The sequence below is a fragment of the Schistocerca gregaria genome, chromosome X, assembly GCF_023897955.1.
Source record: "Schistocerca gregaria isolate iqSchGreg1 chromosome X, iqSchGreg1.2, whole genome shotgun sequence".
In the NCBI taxonomy this organism is placed as follows: domain Eukaryota; kingdom Metazoa; phylum Arthropoda; class Insecta; order Orthoptera; family Acrididae; genus Schistocerca; species Schistocerca gregaria.
Window position 1 is genome coordinate 182812139 of NC_064931.1, and position 23802 is coordinate 182835940.

General features: G+C 42.2%; 1 protein-coding gene across 1 annotated transcript in view; it reads right to left on the minus strand.

Annotated features, from left to right (window-relative positions):
* Positions 1-23802, minus strand: part of LOC126298682 (protein obstructor-E-like) — a 47349-nt gene that overhangs the window by 8511 nt on the left and 15036 nt on the right. Inside the window, exons 2-4 of the mRNA XM_049990118.1 lie at positions 21344-21544; positions 9725-9928; positions 2683-2896 (exon numbers count right to left, since the gene is read on the minus strand). Coding sequence (XP_049846075.1) covers positions 2683-2896; positions 9725-9928; positions 21344-21544 — 619 coding nt within the window. The remainder of the gene's footprint in view (positions 1-2682; positions 2897-9724; positions 9929-21343; positions 21545-23802) is intronic.

The window sequence follows — 23802 nt, forward strand, 5'->3', positions numbered from 1 at the left end:
ATATGAATAATATGTAACTAAAAGACACTGCATGTTACACACAGATGATAGAATTCTAAGGGCATAACATGCTGATGACATTCTGTTTGCAAGTACCTTTGTGTGTTCGCACCACTTCAGCTGAGAGTCAATATTCATTCCTAGAAATTTTGCATTTGTTACACAGTCTATAGAGGTGCCATCTACATTTAATTTAACATTGTCATTTTTCCTCTTCAAACTGAAGTTCATGGCATTAGTTTTCTTTATGTTTAATGTCAATTTGTTGCTTATTGACCAATCGTAAACTTCCTTGAGAGTTTCATTTGCTTTCTCGGTAAGGAGTTCTCTTGTTCTCTCAGTGACTATAATATTGCTGTCATCAGCGAAGAGAAATTTCTCACCATGAGTAACACTACTGGGAAAGTCATTGATGTATATCAGGAATAGTATTGGTCCTAATATGCTACCTTGTGGAACCCCTATATTAATATGTTTTGGTTCTGATAAGTATTTTACTAAATGTTTAGATCTATTTGAAGTATGTGTTATCTCTACTCTTTGTACCCTATCTGTTAGGTATGATCGAAACCAGTCATTAGCTACCCCTCTTATTCCTAATGCTTCTAATTTATTTAATAGAATCTTGTGGTCGACTGTATCAAAAGCCTTAGAAAGATCCAAAAATATGCCTGTGACACACTCATCTTTATCAAGAGCATTAAGTACAACTTTTGTGAATTCTACTATGGCTGACTCCGTATTTTTGCCACTTCGAAAACCAAACTGTGATTTGCTTAAAAGATTGTATTTATTCAGATAATTCATTAATCTGTCTTTCATAATTGCTTCTATTATTTTTGAGAATGCTGACAGCAGGGAAATGGGCCGGTAATTTTCTATGTCTTCTGCATTACCTTTCTTAAGCAAAGGTACAACTCTTGCCTGTTTTAGCTGCTCTGGAAATGTCCCTGATGTGAAGGATTCATTTATTATATTTGTTAATGGGCCTTGTATAATCCCTATGCATTGTTTCAGTACACACATTGGTACATCATCTAAGCCTTCTGACTTTTTATTTTTTAGCTTTTGAACAGTTTTATTGACTTCATTCTCTGTGGTTGGAAGTAACATCATTGTATCTAGTGTGGTGCAGTTTCTTCACACTCATCACAGAGACTACATTTAGGTTCCTACCCATTGTGTGTAGGTGTTTTTTGAAGTTCCCATGGCCGGTCGTCAGTCTAGTCATGAGTTTGATCTCTTTCCTGTTCAATCCCAGGATTACAGACCTTCTTTTAAAACATGGCTTGGGCATCATTACCTTACCATGTTTTGTTTATGGAGCTTGGTCCATTATCCTACGTGCTGGTTCCTAAGCCAGTTCCGTAGTTCTAATCTGATCATAGCCTTGGTGATTGTCAGTACAGGTTCCGGTCCAAGAAATGGAGTTGTTGCCCCCATCGTTGCCCATCTGTCGTGTTCATTGCCACAAATCCCTCAGTGGCCAGGGATCCACACTAGGTTTACCCTATTGCTTCCCCCTAGCTCCACCAGAGCCCTGTGGCATTCTGCAACAATCTTAGATCTTGTTGCAGGAGCTTCCAATGATTCCAGGGCTGCCTGTCTGTCTGAATAGATGTTAATGCTATTGTCCTTGTAGCACCTACGCATATTCTCCTCCACACATGCCCTGATTACAGTAATTTCAGCTTGGAATACAGAGGCCAGTTTTCCTAGAGAAATGATGCCCTCCAGTCTTGGCTGAACCTCGTACACCCCTGCCCCAAGGCCTTGGTCTATTTTCGACCCATTAGTGAACCAAACAATGTCTCCCTACGGTGTCGAACTTTTTTTTTCCCACCGGCCGGTGTGGCCGAGCGGTTCTAGGCGCTTCAGCCTGGAATCGCGCGACCGCTACGGTCGCAGGTTTGAATCGTGCCTCGGGCATGGATGTGTGTGATGTCCTTAAAAATGGTTCAAATGCCTCTGAGCACTATGGGACTTAACATCTATGGTCATCAGTCCCCTAGAACTTACAACTACTTAAACCTAACTAACCTAAGGACAGCACACAACACCCAGTTATCACGAGGCAGAGAAAATCCCTGACCCCGCCGGGAATCGAACCCGGGGACCCGGGCGTGGGAAGCGAGAACGCTACCGCACGACCACGAGCTGCGGTCTGATGTCCTTAGGTTAGTTAGGCTTAAGTAGTTCTAAGTTCTAGGGGACTGATGACCTAAGATGTTAAGTCCCATACTGCTCAGAGCCATTTGAACCACTTTTTGTTTTTGTTTTTTCCCACTGCTATCTGCTTCCAATTATTATATTGTAAGGCTTGTCGAAGCAGTTGGGAATTATTATATAGTCGGTAGGCATTTCCTCAGCCATTCCTATATTTACCTCATTCACTATGTTAGAGTGTGATTCTGGATATCCCAATGAGACCCCTAGTCGTATCTTTTGGACGCAAGAAAGTATTTAACTTATCCTCTAAATCACACACTTCACTAAGCAAGGAGCTTTAGGAGGCTATCAAACAGAGTCTATATCTCCCAGAGACTTCCTTCGAGTTTTGAATCCCAGGTCACATTGAGCTACAGTACTTGTAGCGGATAGACGACTTGCTACAAGACACTAGGTAGAAACGACGTGACTTGGGAGAAAGCCACTGCAGGAAGCAGATTTGTAGCTACTGACCATCCAGGCACGTTGTCGGGCTGGTCGCACTTCTGGTCCTCGTCATTGTAGACCTCTCCGACAGAGCAGCCCAGCTCTCGGGGGTCGACGCCGTTGAGGCAGACGTAGAACTTCTGGCAGTCCGTGGGATGCGCGTACTTGGGGTGCGCCACCGCCTGTCCGTTGCCGTCAGCCTGCGCCTCCTTGGGGCACGTGAAGCCGTCCTTCAGCTTCTCTGTAACAAAACGTGCGCATTAACACACTGCTAGACTTTCATCGATATACACTGAAGCCGTCACCACTGTAATGTGAAAATACTTTTACAGTAAAACACTAGCGCAGTTAAACAACGTATGGAACAGTTTAAAAGAATCAACTGCAATAGGAGTGAAGTAAAGTACGTGGTGTCCATAAAATATCTTTGCAAAATTAGACATTTATAGCTTTAAAACTATACTAGATAACAGCAACTGGCTTTCAACGTGTGACAAGATAATTCAGAAAGCTTTTTTTACTTTTCCAGATCCCTCAGAACTGACGAAAAATGTGGACGTCACAGGAAATCTCATTATGTCATCGGGCTCGCAGAGACGAAATCATATTCACAAGTGTAACGAATACTTCTGGAACACTATGGAAGGGGATATCAAGGTACCGTCGAACTATTAGGGCTTGGCATACGTAATTCATGAAAACAGTTAGTGTTCTATATAAACAGGGGGCAGGTCGTCGGTCTGTTACAGACGCCAATTTGAACGAAATGAAGGTACATCTGCTTCAGGCATTAAAGCCGAGGGACAAACCTCAGTGCGAAGTGTTTACCGTGGATAAGGTAGTCAAGACAGACGCAAACAATAACTTTTAGAAAAATATTTCCCTTGACTCAACTTCTCCTATATTCGGCAAAATGAACGGTCACAATGTTGACATATAAGGATTAGAGTGTCCTCATGTTACACATGAAATGTCGGTGCGTGGACTTATGCAGAACTGTATCATTGGTCCATTATTTTTTAGCTAGTCTACTGACAACATCGATGTTTATCTGCACATATTACGTGAGTCAGTGTACCACAATTGGGAAACATTAACCGGCAATCTTATTCCAGCAGGATGGGACACCACCTCATTGATCCACAAACTTTGCCAGTTCTGGATGAAAAGTGTCCGAATAGGTGGATCGGAAGAGATGGTCCATTTCGGTCATTACTGCCATCACCTGACCTCACACAGCTATAGAGGATCAGGTGCACCGAACCATATTTACAGACCTACATCAATTGAAGACACACATTCGCAATTTATATGAACATGCCACCGTGTTCCTACAGCGTACATACAGAGAAATTAAATACCGAATGGACGTTGTCCGTGCCACTATGTGTGCACGAAGTTGTAAGGTGTCAGGCAAACCCTACACCTTCCATGAAAACCCTGACATGATAGCAAATCCGGCAATATGTCACATAGCTCCGAATAAATCCCGACATTAAATTAACCAACGTAATAGGATCAACGAGTGAGCAAATGGAATACCACAGACTAACACAAGAACGCCTAAATGCATGTCATACCTTCCTACAGTGAAACAGACGCAGTTCCGAGGGGAGAAACGAGAACAGAAGCCGAGAGCAAAGCCGTGTGGGCTATAAGGCCCTATGATAAGAGTGGGACAATGGGACACCCACATCGCTGGCCGATTGCCGGGAGGTCCAGCCCCAGCCCATGTTAAAGGATAGAGACCTCCAGAAGAACAGTATGATCTTACGATAACACTAAAAGGGCCACACCAGGTGCAAGTTTTAGCGTAAGAGGATACGCGTCTCTGTTACGTATCAAACATTAAAAACATTGCCCCACCACGAAAAATATAACGTTTCTCATTGGATAGACAGATTTTTTTAGGTGGAGCTTAATGTTAACATTGAGACCCTGATTGGTCGCGCGAAAGTGGTAGGGAGACACGACTTAGAACAGACAGACACCACGCAGAATGTTAGAAAGTGACCCATTTGGACGGGGAAAAGAAATTTTGAGTGCCAGCTTGTCACATGCAGAAATACACTCGTTATACTTAGCACAGTTTTAAAGTTATTGAAGTTTAACGTTGTAAAGACAATTTATGGAAACACTGTAAAATCTACCGAAAAGAAAAGAAAATACACATTAACAGTGAAATCATAAACCCAGTTTGGAAGCTTTCTTATTTTGGTGAGTTGAACTTTTACACAGAAGAGTAAAAATGTTCTCACGGGGTTTTGGTAACGTACAGTCAGTGTGTTCTACAAGTGTCTATACATGTCCGTGACATACAGACTTTTAATGCGAAAAATATTCAAATGTCGATGGTAACTGAACGAGAAATGGAAAAAATACATACTGACAGTAGAAAAGAGAGCAAAAAAATATTGGACCAGGGAACGCTCTGGCATGGAATACTTAAATATGACTGCAATGATAATGAAATGAAAATAGGTGGCTGTGCGAGTAGACTTCAGATGATAAAGACAGCTCTTTGGTCGACTCCAGTAAATAAGAAAATACTAAGACAATGTTATGGAGGGCGTACAGTCAGTTAAAAGACACATTGGAGCAACGTAAATACTTATCACTGAAGGTTCTAAGGACAAAGGTCGAGAGGAGGTTTATGCAGCAAAAGATGCCTATTGGCTTATAATGACAGTAGGGCAAGGAGAAATGTTTTCGCTCTGACACAGACACAGAATTGATTTAGATGAAAAATTTTAATTTTTTTAAACTTATACATTTTTTACAATAACATAAAATAAGTGGTATCTTGATTTGGAGAAAAAAATTATTTTTACTTTTTACTCTTCTGCTCTGTGCGTTTCTTTCAAATAGAACTGGAATATCGTTCCACCATAAAATTCTATGTTTTGTAGGTTTGTCGCCAATACAACTTATTCAAAGTCACTGAAGGGTTATAAGGTGTCTGATACTTTATTATCAACAGTTAATAAGTTGAAAGGTAGTTGTAAGTTTAAACATGTTTCATTATAATAGAAATTTGTGGTATTAACGTTTTGCCGGCTTAAAGCAGACGCTAAACACGATAGAGTTTCATACTATTATGGACCAATTTATGCTCATTTCTGTCCCTTTGTTTGTTAATCCCCCTTCTTAGAGTTTCTTTCGCGAAGTTTCTTTCTGTTTGAAAACTGGAAATTCCCCGACTTACCAGATGGACGGGTCAACTTGTGCCAGACTTGTGAATGGGGGTGTTTATTTTGGTTTGTGACATGACGTGAAGTAATGTAGGCTTCCACCAGTTTGCAGTCAGCTGATGATGTCGTTGGCGGAAATACTCTCCTATGGGAATAGTAACTGAAATGGGGGTGTGGATAGGGCCTCCCGTCGAGTAGACCAGTAGCCTGGTGCAAGTCTTTTTAGTTGACGTCATTTCGGCGACTTGCATGTCGATGAAGATGAAATGATGATGACAACACAACACCTCGTCCCTGAACGGCGAAAATCTCCGACCCGGCCGGGAATCGAACCGGGGCATCTCGCATGGCTTCCTGCGGCGCTGACCATTCAGCTGTGGAAGCGAAGTTCTGTGAGTAGTTAGACGAGCAGACGCAGCCATCGTCAAGTGGGGTCGACACCATGCAACAGGAACTTCAGGTTTCCATCCAGTTTCAGCTATGTAATCCGAAAAGTAAACATAGATACGAGAGGTTCAATTGTTACTGCCGCGATATAGTTCTCCGATTACCTAGTGGAGCTTATAATTTTTGTAGGAAAAAGTCGTTTCATATGTGGGGGGATGACTAACTTCAGTTCGTCGACAAATATTTTGACCGATACGTGAGACAATTAAGTGCAACTCCATGTTCATGGAATGAACGCTGTAAGTTGTTTCTGTTCCTATTATATACGAGAGATTTGCACAAATTCAAATTTAATGTTATTCAAATCGACAGAAAACGATTATTTCAAATTGTCTTGTGCGACAAAGGTCAGTTATGTTAATATCATTCTACATTCATCTGCGTCTGTTACGCATATGACTATCATTACATGTCTTACAAGTTTTAATGAAGGGAGATAAAATGAAAAATTACATTTGAATAAGATCCGAGCTTGAATTTACTGTGAAATTTGGTGTGAGTGTTCTGAGATCACATTGGCAATTATATTCAAGTAACACCCAATAAGTCAGAGAATTTTTACAGTTTGTGATACTGTAAGGATAGTGTTTCATGGGATATTGTGATTAATAATTCTTTTCTTATGCGCTTGTATCATATCTGATATCATATGACAAGAGTAAAATAATGTAACATGTGCTCTGCCTGTCAAAACTGTGGAAATAGCAATTTGTACTATACCCTTTTGTCTCACATTGCCCTTGCACTTTCCATTTAGATAGATAAAATCTGCTGAAGTTTTGAAGTAAAGCATGACCCACGTGTGCAGTGAGATTTTCCTACTAAGATTAAAAATTCCACTAGCTAATCGGAAAACTAAATAATGGAATGAGAAGTAAATCTGTCGTAAACAGCAGATATATCTATACCCCGCTAATTACATAGCTGAAACAAGATGGAAAAGCTTACTAAATTTCCTGCTGCATGCTGCCGATCGCACTCGACGATGGCTCCATCAATCCGCCTAATTTCTCCCAAAAGGGCCTTTCCACCAAAGACACAGAAAGTGGTAAAACTAGAGGAAGTGCGCATGACATCACATCATGTGAAATATGAAAACAATAATCTGAATTCAGAAAATTGGCTTGGGATGTCCCGTCCTTTTTGTAAGTCTGAGATGTTCCAGATTTCCAAAGAGAATGCTTACTTGTCGAAAGCAGCTGTAATAGTAACAGAAGGATGTGGATCGAAAATGAAAGAGACTGAATACGCATGCCGTGTTCTATGCAGACATCGATCATTGCTACGTTTGTCTTCTACTCCAAGTAGACAGACAATGTTCTATATTTCTGTTATGATGAGAAATTGCGGAATTAACAACCATTTTCAAACTATGTTTCTAGATTCAAACACAAAAGTGAGGCTGTGGAAGATGATCGATGAGAAGGGCATCAGGAAACTACCACAAAAGATGAAAAAACAGAAAAGGTACACAATTTGAGGTATTTGATGGTCGAAATTGTAAGATACGGTATATTTTACATGAAGAGTCAATTACAAAAAATGGTTATGGAAGATGTGAACCGCATTTCAGGATTCTTCACAATGATCTAGACACTGTCAAGTGACTGTAAAAAATGTTTTCATTGGGACAATGTATTATGTAATTATGTGTGTGGAAACAGCAAGTCAAGAAGGTTTTATTCCAGTGATCTCCAGTAATATGGCTGTCAAACTAACGGAGCAGACATTTTGCGTAATTCAAGCAGCAATTGTAAGAGGACATCGATAATTTAATTTTCCAACAGGATGACACTCCACTGTACTTCCACAAGGATGATCGTGTGTTTTTGGATACTGAGCTACGACGACGATGGGATGGACGTCCGTCGGCTGGCAATCTCTAGTTGCTGGGGTGGTCCTGTGATTTTTACTTCTGGGATTACATTAAAGACACTGTTTTCGCACGTCCCCTTCCCTCCAACATCGCTGTCTTATGAGGACGTCTAGGGCAGCTGTGACTAACATCGATGCGCACGCTTCAGGGCTTGTAGGCCTAAACAGATCATTAGATTAGATTAGAATAGATTAGATTTAATTTTAGTTGGACAGACAGAAAAATGAGGTGATTTCCGTGGATGTTGCGCATGTCAGAAAGTATAACATACATAACAAAGAACTCACGTCCCTTATCGTTTGTCAGCACATTGTCGAGATAGGTGAATATATTACAGTAAACTGGAACTTCTAATATGTACAGAATTAATATACTGTCAGAATGAAACCTAGTTATACACTTTAATAAATTTATCATACACAAAGTACCTGATGTTGACTGTGCTGTTAAAATTGAAATCTAACATATTTTTACTTAAGCTGGTCCAACAGTCCCTATTAAGATACCACCACCACCACCACCATCAACAACCGACGGTATAGCATTGCAAATCTCATATTGTACTTTTAATCTTTAAACTAAGGTGGCCAGACCTCAATTCATGCTTTGTCCTCAATTCCTTTATTTTTTCTCCTCAATTTCTTAAATATCCCAAAATAATTGAAATAGGAAATACGTGCTGAATACCTCAAAATCTAGGACTCAATATAGCAGTGCTACCAAATTTTGCATCAATTATTTATTTTATTTAATTGCAAGAACATGGACTAATAAAGGCTTGGAACGATTTCCTGGAGAGACTGAATTTTTCCTTGAATTTAGAAATTAAACTATATTGATGGAACATATGCCGAAGCATCAAACTACGCCATCTGGTGGTGTTTTTTCGTTTCTGTTTTAGATGAAATACTTTTCGAATGAGGAATAAATCTGAACTATTTCAATATCCACTTTCACCAAAGTAAGTAAATACTTATTAAGTAACTGTTCCATGTATTTTGTGACCAATTCGGTGTTTTAATTTTTCCTCTTTTTCCTATTTTTCTCCTAATTTGCTCAGATTTTTCGCTTTTCAATTCGAAATTAATTTTTCTGCCCTTTGCGACCCCTAAAATGTTGCCGCCCTACATCTACATCTACGCTATGCTCCGCGAGCTACCTAATGGTGGGTGGAGGAGGGTACGTTTGTACCATTAACTGAGCCCTCCAACCCTGTTACACTCCTAGATAGGTGGGAAGAATGATTGTCGGTAAGCATCTGTATTGGCTGCAATTTCTCTATTTTTCTCCTCGTGCTCATTACGCGAGACGTGTGTAGGGGGAAGTAATATGTTGTCCGACTCTTCACGGAAAGCGAAAGATCTCGAAATTTCAGTAGTAAATCTCTCCGTGGTGCACAGCGCCATAGGCGGCTCCTTAGTCATGCCTAATGGTACAAACAGCCCTGTACTTGGATGATTTGTTGGACATTACCACAGCCAACTTGGTTCTCCTCCCTTCTCTGTGAAGCATGCCGTGTGCCTTGGGAAATAAGAGTTGTGCCAGCAGGACTCACTCTCAGAAGCGCCACAGCCCGTTCTGCCGGCGGTGTCTGGCCACACGCAGATCCCCTGGTATTCGTCGAAGTGCAGGCCCGGCGTGCACGCGATCTCTGTGTACTCGCCCTCGATGCAGTTGTAGAACACGTTACAGATGGACGGGTCCGGGTGCGCGAAGAAGCCGTTCCTCCTCGGGCAGTTTGCGTTCGACTTGGGCGGTTCTGGAACGTAATACGGCTTACATTAGTCTCAGTTACATCACATTAAATTTTCTTACCTTACCTTAGCTAGATACTTAGGACGTAAAAATGAAAAGCATAGTCACGTCTTGCAGGAGCGAGTTTAAAGCCCCCGAAGGGTTTGATAAACAGCAGGATAACAGAAGACTCCCTTCCAGACAGGTACTAGAAATGTAACTGATTTCCATTTCACAAGTACATTGCTGAGCGTAAAGCAGCACAAATTACCAGTTCTGAATCATATTACATCTGTGTTTAACTAATGACCAGTCCTAACTTCGCATGTATAGCTGGGCGACTTACCTGACGTAGTGCCGAGAACTTATACATACAAACCTTCCTCGTGAATCAATCTAGCTATCAGTGGAAACCACTCCCCTACTGTAGTTTCTGCGAGCCTTCACAAACAGACAGTAAAACGCCGATGGATACTTAAATTTTAAATATGCTTATATGTGTATATATACATGCAATGCTCGACAATAATTCGTCTGTGATGTTGAGATCCGTATCAGCTCCTCCACAAAGTCTAGAGAGTTCTGTTGCGTCGCGGCCACTAGAACTGTCATTCAGATTCTTGTGTTCAAACATTTTTCATGCCTCAGTCTTGACAATTGTTCGTCTGAAGAAACGAGTGTTTTGAATTCTCTTTCTCGTTTCCACGGCACAATATGTCTGTAAAATCTAGCAAACATTCTTTGATTCCTTGAATATATGACAGAATATTTAGTAATTTTCTTTTATTTATAGCATAAATTGGCTTTGACAGTGCTGTGATGCTGCCTCCTTTGCTTGTTGAACATTGCTGCTTGATATACGATGTATTTTCCAAATTGTGCGTTCAGTCTTTTCATAGCTGATTATCAATTTTTTTTTTGTCATTTGTACGTTTCGACTTAAAGAGTGTCTTCATGTTGTAGTCAGCTTATGGACATGTCTTTGTCGTGAAGCATACATTCTGGCAAGCCTTTAATAGGACCAAATAAAAAATTTGATGCTTATGGTTTCCAGAATCTGTTTTCGCTTTCTTCACATATACTGAACGATGAAAAACGATAAAGCACCCAGAAGGGGAAGGAGAAACGAGATGGAAATTTCACTGGTCGAGAGAATATGTGGTGCTATTTGAGTGACTGCAAAAATCAAGTAAATTTACAAATAAATTGGTAGTATGAGCCCAATTATCAGCAAGACGTTGACCTCCTCTAGCCAGGATGCAGCTAGACTGCTGCTAGACTCCAATGAATGGTGCGATATGACACAGAATGTTATAGAGAGTATATTACTTGTTCTCTGATGGCAGGCGCAGAGGTGAAAGAGTCATTATGTGTTTGGTGCGTAGTACAGCGATCCTTCCCTGTGGGGGTCAGACATGGTCAATCGGTTCCTTGACGAGAGTATGTCTGCCCTCACGTTCCCACACAATCCAACATCAGACCGCTGTCACATCCAAATATCCCTCAAATCTGGATATTTCACGATTCGAACACCGTCTAAGTGGAAAACGATAATGAGGCCATTTTCTAACTCTGTCATGCGCTTTCAAGATTGTCTCACACGAATAAGCGGCACCTCCAAGATTCTTCACAGTGATTACTCAATATCTGACTCCGTTCGCGCCCATTATATACCCCAACAAGCATGGTAACAAAACTAAAGATGAAAAACGTAACTGTACTTTGGTGGGTGGTCTAGCTGTCACAAAGCACAGCAACTCTAATGATCTACATACCAATCGAAAGTGCATTGAAATCAATACGATGTCTTGCGAGTACTTGACTTTTTTTGTCAGATAGCATAAAACCTCAAATTGACCAGAATTTTGTAAGAAATACTACCAAACACAGCCGACTCCCACACCACAGGTTCTGCATTTATGAGTTTGGATGGGAAATATTGAGGTAAGAAAGAAAAAAAATCGTGGTCTGGCAGATTCTGTCCGTGAAGTGTGTTATTAAAAGTTCTGTAGAATACCCGTCTACAACTGCTTTAACCTCTTCATTGCAACCAAAATAACAGCAAATTTCTAAGAGAACTCAGAGAATGTCAAACCTGATTATCAGGTAACTGTCCCCACAACTAATTTTCAAATAGCGTCAGTTTTTCCGTTGCCAAAACACTATTCTAGGTAGTTGCATTGTCATAAAATATGAAACTTTGGCTTAGAACAGAAGCCACTCCTCGTGTATTCGTCGTGTCCTGTTTTATCCTTGCATTCCAAAAACATTTGCCGTCAGATGTCCGGTAGAGAAAGTGAACTTCATCTTTTTTGGTGTCGAATCGTAGGTTTCCACAAACTATTTTGATTGCAGTTTCTTTTCTGTTGTGATATGATGGATTCATCTCCCGTTCATATTAACAATGGACACAAAAATTTCTTTTAATTCTTGTTAAATGCTGCAAAACGTAGCAGGGATAATTTTTTTCGCATTTTTCTCATATTTTCGTCATAAAACCAAACAGGGACCAAACTTTCACTAAACTTTCCCATAGTTAATCCTCCATTCCACATGTGTGTCTATGGCGTCAGCGTCTGTCGACCAGTACCATATTGGCTGGCTGGTTGGCTGGCTGGTTGATTGGGAGTTAAGGGACTAAACAGCAACGTCATCAGTCCCTCAGTCAAGAGACACTTCCTCTGGAGGTATTGATGTTAATCGAATTATGAAAGTATGCAGGAGAGGTAAAATCTGTACACTGAAAGCAATACTAATGCCAGAGCTAAGAAACTATTTAAAGAGAAGTGAAAGTACATGAGTCAGATCAGTACTTATGTCAGAGAGGACATTAGGAGTCCCCAGAGGCTCATCTGTGACGAGAGAAACGCTGTCAACCCTATTAAAGGCAAAGACAATTACAGAGTAAAGAATGCCTTCTATTCGGAAGATTCGGAATAGTAAAAGTGAGAAGGCTAAAAACGCAGTGGATGTCAGTTGAAATGGTAATAATAAAGTGAGGTGAGAGAAATGATTAGATCAGTAGGTGAGTGGGACAAGGTGAATGTCCCCTGAGGCTCTGCATTCGATGGAGGCAATTCCTCCCATAACAATCCCACACATAGTTCATCAAAGTGCTACACCTAGAAAGAAAAAAAATAGCGTGTGGCAGAGAAAAAGGGCAAACTGTGCCTAAATGCAACTAAAACAGAGTAAAACGGGGACGTTCAAATAACCAACGCAGTTAGCAGGTAGGGTCGAGGGGCCCCAGACCCAGCATGCTGCAGGAGACACACCAGCCCCAACTGCCCTACCCCACCCCGATAACAAAGGGAAACATGGGGAACTCAGGGGGTCGATGCCCCTTGTATCCAAAAGAATCTAAAAAGTTTGATGTTTAGGAAATCACATCACTGCGGTAAATCGTGAATTTGGGACCGAGTTTGCCTTGACAAAACCAAGAATGATTGCTCCAGTGTCAACCTTTTTGTCTGGCGGTCCTCGTCGTACGCGACACACGAAATGGATCTTATGCTTGTGCAAATAATTGTATAATTCTTCACTCGACTGCAGCGTTAAGTCCTGGTGAAAAATGGTACCCTGTACCGTGTCTACAACCTTATGGGGTGTTACAGCAACAGCTACATCACCAAGCTGTTTCAACAGAGTAACGCACGAGACTGAGTATGATGCGCCGGTTTAATTGAGATGAGACCACTTCGTAATTTATTAAGCGAAGAGATTTTGCTGAACACATTTTAAATATTCTCCACAAAGAGAGAACGTAACTCATATTAGCCCGAGTGCAAACCAGGAACTGATGGGAAGTTTCTGCTAGCCGCTCTGTTTTGTTTCCCTCTCGTGACGTGACCATGTAGAGAAAATTACCATGGTCGTAGCGATCAACACTGAATTTCAGTCTATCTGTCGAGAATGCCTGTGCTTCGCAGCCACGGGCTGATGACTTTTGTCGTTTCATGACGCAAAACAGTCTCCATGACGCCACCTACTCCGAACGAGGGCTCCCTGTTCTCCAGCAATCACCACCTGGCTTGATGACCATCACTACCCGAGACCCAGTGCCCCGAAATGGACGGGCATCTACTCCTCGACGGGCGTAAGGAGGTAACACCTCGGGCATCAATAGAGCGTTCCCCACCATATAGGTACCCGACACCCCCTCGTCACCCCCTCCCCAACCCCACAAACGCTGGCTACCTCGTTGGGGGTTGGGGGACGCACCCCTCATGGCCCACACTTCTGAAAAAAAATTGAAAAAGTCGAGGTCAAGCCCAGGCATGGGAACTGAAATTAAGTTAATCGAAGTACATGGTGTAAAATAATGAAACGAAGTGGGAAAAGACTTCATAGACATCCTTACGAGCAAGCTAGGTAGAAAAAGGGAATGCACCCTAGAGATAAATTCGAGAAGGAAATTAGTGAGAGAGCTTTAAAAAGTCTTAAAGGACATAATTATTCATCAAATCTAGTTGACACTTGGCTTACGTTATTGCGCAACATAGTAAAACCTAAATTTCATTCATATCAACTCAATCACGGTGTCCCTACGGGTAATTTCTTCGTTGTCCAATATGTGCAATGAAATGTGACTCCTGGTTCGTGTTACATCTCACACTAGCGAACAGTTGAGGTTTCTGTTCACATATCACGTGCATCCACTGTTTAACTACAGCACTAGCCCGACGTCTAAAGTATGAGGAAGACAACAAACCTTCAAACCGCATTTAAACTGTGTCAGAATGGCTAGATGACATTCCACATAAATGCGTGTCTTCGGAACAAAACTAATCTTTATCTAGCTAAGCACAGCTAGTACACTGAAGAGGAATTTTGTGCCTTTAATCCTGGCCTATTTTCGTGGCCTTTGGGCAGTAATTGTGTGATTGTGCGTGTGTGTATATTCCTAACCCTGAAGTGTGACAGTGATGAAAGAAGGAGTTACTACGGAAGTGTCCCTCACTTAATTGCACATTACCTAACGACTTTTAGAATGTCTTTGCATAAATCTGTCAAATCCCTACTCTTCCTTGCTGTTTGCAAAGCACTGATTATGTCATAGCGCTATCCTTGGAGTCTTATTTAGACTATGTATAGGAAGCAAAACTTTGTCTTTCGTCTTAATGTTTCCTTATGACTAATGTTATTTACTAAAAACACAATGTATCGTGACTTGTCTATACGTACGTTATCATCAACAATTCTAACTTCGCCCTCTTGGCGCTTTCTTCTTATAATCGTACGGGTACCCTGACACTGAGGTAAAGAAAAAAAACAGGTGAATAAGTTATGCAAACTGGGGAGGTGACGTCTTAATGACAATAAAACACTTGAGGTTCATGTAACGAGATTCATTGTAGTAAACTTATCATCATTTGTAACTGTTACTGGAGGCGAATTTTCGTAGAGCCCTAACACACCTAGTCATGAACAAAACATCTTACTGCCTGAAAGCGAATTGCATAAGATAATACTTGTACATAAGGGTGGTATAGTCTCAGAGATTCTACACAAGACCTCCACAGTTGCAGAGAAAACTGCATATTTGTTAAGGCATATAACAATAAAATGTTTTGTTTACCTTTTCGATATCTCAAGATGAGTACCAGTGCATCCAAATGGATAGGTACTTAACAAATATGCAACTTACCCAGTTGCAGTGTGACTTGATGCGGGTCGGTGTATATGACTTCCACTGAGGTTCTCCTCTCATGAAATGAATCAGGAGACTGCTCCGTTTTGCAGAATAGCTTAACATAATGAAAAATCGCAACAGCTTCTTAATTACAAACTTTGCGTCACCTTACTGAGCAAATTATGCTGGACTGTGATGTCAAGCGTACCAAACATTTGCTTTCGTCGTCGCGTACCGAATTCGAAGCGAGCCACGTTATTACCAGTTGGCGAGTCGTAACACGCGGCGAGGAGAACGGATTGGAAGACGTAAAAAGCGCCGACATGCTCCATCACTTGGCGAACGCTTTCTCTTTCCTTCCTCCGCTGCAGGTCGCGTCTGGCGGCAAAAATGAAGCGCCGCGGCTACTGCGCCGTCTACTGGCTTCTTCCCGCTACCTGAATTTCTCGGCCTGCCTGCTCACAAAAACGCTTCCGCCCACCCGCAGAGGTTCATTGTCGGCTTTCTATGCGAGCTTATCTGGGAAGAGAGTAGATGCTTTTTGGTCCTGCCATTCAGAGTGAAACACAATAGAAAGTACGATACACTGTGTAATAAACAAAACAATTCCACATCTCGCAGGAGCGACATAATATGTTTGCTGGTGCAGAAGAACTGATTTTCAAACTGTACAGATTTGGTATAAAAAGGTCTATCACTGTACTTGTAACAGCCATCCAGTGTCTAACATCAAATGTAAAGCGCAGCTATACAAAGACCCACTACAGTTATGCCCTAGGTCCTTAACTTCTCGATAAATAATCTCTATCTGAGCTACGGAGTGTTGTCCGCTCTCTCTATTTGCTCCTTATATTTTCAAGTAGAGTTAATTAAAGAACTATTTTAAAGCTCACTTCCCTGACTCCGCAACAAGTAACACGTTTTATGTTCAGTGTTATCGCGAGAACCCACAACACAACAATATTGTATTGTCTCTTCCCACAGAAGAGAAAATTTTACCGTGTTTCGTGCAATAAACTGTAAAGAGTGCACTCATAGACAGTCGATCCCGATATGTAACTCTCTTACACTTTGGAGGATGCCTAAAAGCTGTACTTTATTGAAAAGTTTTCATCTCTTGAAGTTAGCGAAAGAGCTGCCTCACTTTGCTTTCGTAATTCCTCCTGACACTACCTCATGGACGAAATTTTTGTCACAAGAACAGTTTGCCGCAGTTTCAGTTACATGTTACTGGAATGATGTCTTTTTCCATAATTTTATTATCTCGTACATTTTTCGAGTGGGAGAATATTTTGGCATGTACGCCTCCTTCCCATGTCTCCTCTTTTCTCCCCCGCCACTTTTCGCGCCCATTGCTAGGACTATTCATCGCATTTCCTCATTTTAGGAGTCTCCGTTGGTCGAATATCATCGTTGCATCATTTAACGGGTGCAACGATAACAGTAAATTGTAACTAGGTTGGAGGAATCGAAGTTCAGTCGAAGACAACCAACGGCTGTCACTTTAGCTGCAGAACGTTAATTATTATTTTGTATTCGGGGGAACAGTATTGCAGGCCCACCTCACCTTTCTTAAACATTGCAAGAACGATTCAATAGAGTGCTGTGTACAAAAGTCTTTTTCGTATTCAGTATATAGCGAGTCCGCAGCTCGTGGTCGTGCTGTAGCGTTCTCGCTTCCCGCGCCCCGGTTCCTGGGTTCGATTCCCGGCGGGGTTAGGGATTTTCTCTGCCTCGTGATGACTGGGAGTTGTGTGATGTCCTTAGGTTAGTTAGGTTTAAGTAGTTCTAAGTTCTAGGGGACAGATGACCACAGATGTTAAGTCCCATAGTGCTCAGAGCCAGCCAGTATATAGCGAAACCGGCCTGCTCCCTGTGTACGCCTTACCTTCCATCACAGCAGCGTTTACAGTGGACACGTCAGTATCCAATCTGGATCGTGTATCAGTGGTAAACCGTTCACTACACGGACACCTCCCGGTTTAGTTTCCAAACTGACTTTACTTCTATCTATACGAGGCGGCTCGCCAGAACCTGGTATCACTTACCTAATTTACATCAACTGGAAACCTTCTCGGGAGGCACTGTCTGTGTGCGAGTTATTCTTAGATGGACTCATAGACATCCAAGTCTCATCACGTAGTATTGCGCCTGCGTAAAGATGACATACATTATGCTTATCTATGCCTTTCTGCCTACAGGATGATAAATCTTACAAGGAGATGTCCACAGCGAACTGAATGACTTTTTGAAACCATCTGTACGATGATGTAGGTTAAGACCCTAGGTATCACTGTCTGCAGCCAATCATTTGGTAGGCTCTCGTTTGCAAGTAATCAATTTCAGGAATTCACTGAAATTTTTTTGTCGATTAATTACAAACGAGGGCCCACAAGGGGTTCAGGGTGTGATACCTTATAGATGTTTTCTAAAAGTACACTACTGGCCATTAAAATTGCTACACCACGAAGATGACGTGCTACAGCACTAGCAGTCGAGATGACAGGCACCTTATCCGCATGGCTGTAACGGATCGTGCAGCCACGTCTCGGTCCCTGAGTCAACAGATGCGGACATTTGCAAGACAACAACCACGAACAGTTCGACGACGTTTGCTGCAGAGGCATGGCTGCGGTTATCCTTGTCGCTGCATCACAGACAGGAGAGCCTGCGATGGTGTACTCAACGACGAACCTGGGTGCACGAATGGCAAAACGTCATTTTTTTGGATGAATCCAGGTTCTGTTTACAGCATCATGATGGTCGTGTCCGTGTTTGGTGACATCGCGGTGAGCGCACATGGGAAGCATGTATTCGTCATCGCCATACTGGCGTATCACCCGGCGTGATGGTATGGGGTACCATTGGTTACACGTTTCGGTCACCTCTTGTTCGCATCGACGGCACTTTGAACAGTGGACGTTACATTTCAGATGTGTTACGACAGGTGGCTTTACCCTTCATTCGATCCCTGCGAAACCCTACATTTCAGCAGGATAATGCACGACCGCATGTTGCAGGTCCTGTACGGGCTTTCTGGATACAGAAAGTGTTCGACTGCTGCCCTGGCCAGCACATTCTCCAGATCTGAAAACGTCTGGTCAATGGTGACCGAGCAACTTGCTCGTCACAATACGCCAGCCACTACTCTTGATGAACTGTGGTACCGTGTTGAAGCTGCATTGGCAGCTGTACCTGTACACGCCATCCAAGGTCTGTTTGACTCAATGCCCAGGCATATCAAGGCCGTTATTGTGGCCACAGGTGGTTGTTCTCGGTACTGATTCCTCAGGATCTATGCACCCAATATGCGTGAAAATCTAATAAGATGTCAGTTCTAGTATAATATATTTGTCCAATGAATAACCGCTTGTCACCTGCATTTCTTATTGGTGTAGAAATTTTTAATGGCCAGCGGTGTAGATGGTTTTCAAAAGTCGATTCTACTCCTGGGGAGCTCTTCTTGTTAGCCATAGATGGTTCGTGTCGTTCACTAGTTCAGCGCATGAAGTAGCTACCTTAATCTCCTGGTTTTAAACTCATGGAGCACGTTTTCGGAATGCGAGGTGCTGCTCGCAGTACTTCTCTGCACACATGCAGCAGTGACAGCAACATTTCAATAATACTAGCATCCACTGACTACGCATGTCATAGGCACCATCATATAACGATGTATGTGTTCCATTTCTGCTCAAACTAACCACATTTCATAATGACATCATATGTGCCACACTAAACTGACACATAATACTTTTCTTTTTAAAGAAAGTATCATGTATTCCTACGGGAGGTATTACTGGTCAAGTATAGAAGAAACATTCCTATAATAACTTCGAGAAGCCTCTACCTGATGAGATAAAGGCCAATCTTTCCTCTCATTCCCATCTGTCTGTTGTTTGGAAGTAGCACTATAGGCAGCGCTGCAAATGGTTACCACACATCCTGACACATGCTTCACCCGTTCTTCGTTATGAATCAAGCACTCTTTCAAATACACCTGGCTCCATCTATATGGCGTCACATGAATGGCCACACGATCCTATAATGTCTGCACACTGTCGGTGGGTTGGGCACACACCTATGCCTTTAAATGTCGCAATAGTCATAAATCCAACGGATTCTAATGCGCTGAATGGGGAGCTCATGCAACCTGACATCCTCAACCAATCCATCACCCACCACACTTCGTGGTGTGGTACTGTCGCACCATCCGTTGTAAACGGAGTGGTGTCCCGTCGTGCATAACCCACAGTCGTCTATCTGCAAGGGTAACTTTCTCCAGTAGCACTGGTAATTTGTCACACAGAAATCAGTGATGCGAAGCACCTGTTAATCTATATGGTATATACTGATGCTGAAGCGATCCTAATGCCTCACATCCACGATTGCTCAAGGATTTACATCTGCACACATATTTATATTGTGGCAATTTATATGCCATCTCTTGTGAATCCTGCCTTCACCATCGACTGCTATACATTGCACCTCACAAGTAATATTGCTCATAACTAAAGAGGTATTGGTTTCTGGACATATAAGTATATAAACTTTTGTTCTAGTTTTAACTAATACTACCCCCAGTAAGAATAATTGACACCTTTACTAACTATCTGTATGTTTTGCTCATTTTAAATCTGCTGTGAGTTAGAAGATACATACTGAATTTTGGTCTGAGTTTTCACGTTTTACTGTTACCTCCATGGTATAAACGTAGATTAATTTGTGTTGCATTCGATACTTAAGTTTCTGAATTTGCCTTAAATTTGAAATTTTTTCCTCTTCCCCTCGCAGTGTAGCATTGCCCTCACACTGGAGGAGTCAGCATCGTAGTATGGGACCAACTTGATAGTTACAGTTTCTGTGGAACTTGTTCATTTAAATGTAGACCATTGTACTGCAAGAGAACAGTTTGTTAATCTGTGCATCGGGTGATACTTTAATAGTCTATAACAGTTGTAAACTATCATGCAATCTTTTAGCAAAGATCTGTGTCAAAACACCATCTCATCGAGCAATCAAAGAACCCACAGTTGTGGCCAGACCATTATAGTATAAGTTAGTCACAACTATTTTAACTAGTATTCGTTCATGAGAGAGCAAAAAGCAATTTCCAGTATGCTCATCGCCTTAAATATCATATGCATCCAGACTTTAACAAAGTGCATCGCTTCATATGTGAAACTAAGCAAGATGGCGCAACAGTGAAGGTATGAATCCCAAATTCGGGGGCTCAAATTCCCGTTCTTCTATCGAGATTTACCTTTCCCTAAATCTCCTGAAATTGCTGCCTCAATGGTTCCTTTAAAATGATTAATGTCAATTTACTAGTTCATCCTTATCCAGTTTCATCTTGTGCTCTATGTGTAATGATCTCATAAACGTATTTTCCTTCCTTCCGGTTATCAACACACGTGGCTGCCAGAGTGTTTCACAAGCTGAATGTATCACTTTTTTATGAACATCATAATTACTATTTCCATTTTAGTCTCATTACTTACTATCTACAAAGTAACGTAAAACGAGACTGACGAACGTCCAATGGCCGACTTGTCAACAAGAGTTTGTGTTAGTGTGAAAATATCGTAACAATTATTTGCTCTTTGCCAATTCACACAAATTCTTTGCAGTAATTCTGCTTAGAAAATTTCTACGTTAAAACTCAATACTGAAAACAAGTGTTTCTGCAATGATTTATGATAGGCTAAAAACTATTAAACAGAACAGAAGTAGATAAAGGGACATTACAACCACTTCTGTTCGTTTCCAGGGAATAGTTAAACAGAAATGGCAATAATATGTGAATCTTACGCAGTTCTATTCTGTCACCGCAGTCGACGTTGAAAGGCTGGTCGCACTTGTTGATCTTGCGGATGAGGGGGTCGAAGACGAGTCCGTCCGGACACAACTTCTCCGTGGCGACGCCGTCACGGCATTCGTAGAACTTGTCGCACTGGCGCGAGTCCTCGAACACGCCGTCTTTCTCCGGGCATTTGAAGTTGCTGGCCGCATCTGAAACATTTTTTGTTCGTTAATCCTCCTCCACCAACTGAGTATACTTCAGACACCATAGCTACAACACATTGTAACAATACTTGTCCTCAACCCAATGTGTCTATACCATTGCATAAAACTTCATTGTCAAAGCGTGTTTCACTGGGATCACTCAAATAAAAAAGGTAGAGGAAAAGTGATAAAGGTATTCTTAGACGAAGAGGATGGCAGAAACATAGGTTATGACCATTCATGTAAGACGTGCTAACACCAAACATATCTAACAAGACGTACTACTAAAACAGAAATCGCGCAAAGATTTTGTCTTTCTACATATACCATCAAGACCAGTAATTTACAGATTTTAGACTTTGCTGTTGAGTTAATATTGTCATTTTCTACCACAGACTATGATATCTGCCCCGTCAGAGGTTCGAGTCCTCACTCGGACATGGGTGTGTGTGTCGTCCTTAAACGTAAGTTAGTTGAAGTTGCATTAAGTAGTGTGTAAGCTTGGGGACCGATAATTTCAGCAGTTTGGTTCCATAAGATCTTACCACAAATTTCCAAATTTCCTATGACATCTGCTACAGAAAGGCATTAAGAAATCCAATGTTATGCATTCTAAGTTAAAAAAAAACGTGTTATGCAAATTAGTCACAAATTGACACTCATACAGGTATCAATGAAAAATTAAAAACTGTAGATTTTGGCGTCGACAAATGAATGTGCGGAGGTGCAGTGCAGTTTCACCACGCAGATTTGCGAGCACAGTAAATCGAGAACATGTCGCTACCACGGCATAAAATCTTTCCGGACTTCACACCGTGTGCTCAGCTGGACAGCAACTATTTCTCATAGACAGGCGTGTGAACAACATACGCAGATGAAACTTCCTGGAAGATTAAAACTGTGAGCCGGGCCAAGACTCGAACTCTGGACCTTTGCCTTTCGCGGGCAAGTGCTCTACCATCTGAGTTACCCAAGCACGACTCACGACCCGTCCTCACAGCTTCAATTCCGCCAGTACCTCGTCTACTGCCTTCCAAACTTCACAGAAGTTGTTCTGCGAACCTTGCAGAACTAGCACACCTGGAAGAAAGGATATTGCGGAGACATGGCTTAGCCACAGCCTGGGGGATGTTTCCAGAATGAGATTTTCACTGTGCAGAGGAGTGTGCGCTGATATGAAACTTCCTGGCAGATTAAAACTGTGTGCCAGACCGTGACTCTTGTTCCAGGAGTGCTAGTTCTGCAGAGAAGAGCTTCTGTGAAGTTTGGAAGGTAGGATACGAGGTACTGGCGGAATTGAAACTGTGAGGACGGGTCGTGAGTCGTGCTTCGGTAGCTCACATGGTGGAGCACTTGCCCGCGAAAGGCAAAGGTCCCGAGTTCGAGTCTCGGTCCGGCACACAGTTTTAATCGGCCAGTAAGTTTCATATCAGAGCACACTTCGCTGCAGACTGAAAATCTCATTCTGGTAATATACGCAGATGTCATCATTTGAGAGAGAACGCGTAGTTGGGCTCAAAGAAGTCTGTTGGAGTAATCGACGAATCTCTCGACATTTCAGTAGGAGCGATCCTACTGTTCTACGATATTCTCAGAAATAGGTGAGCCATGGCCGAACATAGCATCAAGAAGGAAACAGTAGACCTAGAGAGACGACAGAAAGTGGGAAACGAGCAGTCGTCAGAGAGGCACTCGGGGTCCCGGATTCATCATTATCATCGATCCGGCGTGCAACTGACGCTTCAGTGACCACAGCGATTATTAGTAGGTGACTCAGAGAAAGCGGGCTGAGCTCCTTGTGCTAACTACCATTGACCTCTGTGCACCAACAAGCTCACTTAGAGTGATGTTAGGCTCATTTGGCCTGGAATCTCGCCGACTGCAGTAGAATTCTCTCTCACGCTTCGAAGTGAGCCCAGATGACCAGAGGAGACATGTCTGGAGACGCCCCAGACAGCGGTGAGATTCCAGTCTCACTGTCCCCCAACGTGTAGCACGACAACCAGGAGTGAGGGTGTGTGGTGGTGTTTCGTTTCATAGCAGGACCCCTTTGGTTGTCATCCGCAAGATCCTTCCATTACAACGGGACGTCGACGGTATTGTACGCCCAGCTTTGTTGTCTTTCATGGCAAGTCATCCTGGGTTTACATTTCAGCAAGTTAATGACCTTCTGAACTAGGTAAGAGTTTGTACTGCTTGTCTTTGTGCTTGTCAAATCCTATTTTCACCAGCAAGGTCGCTGTATCTAACCCCAGTCAGGGCCC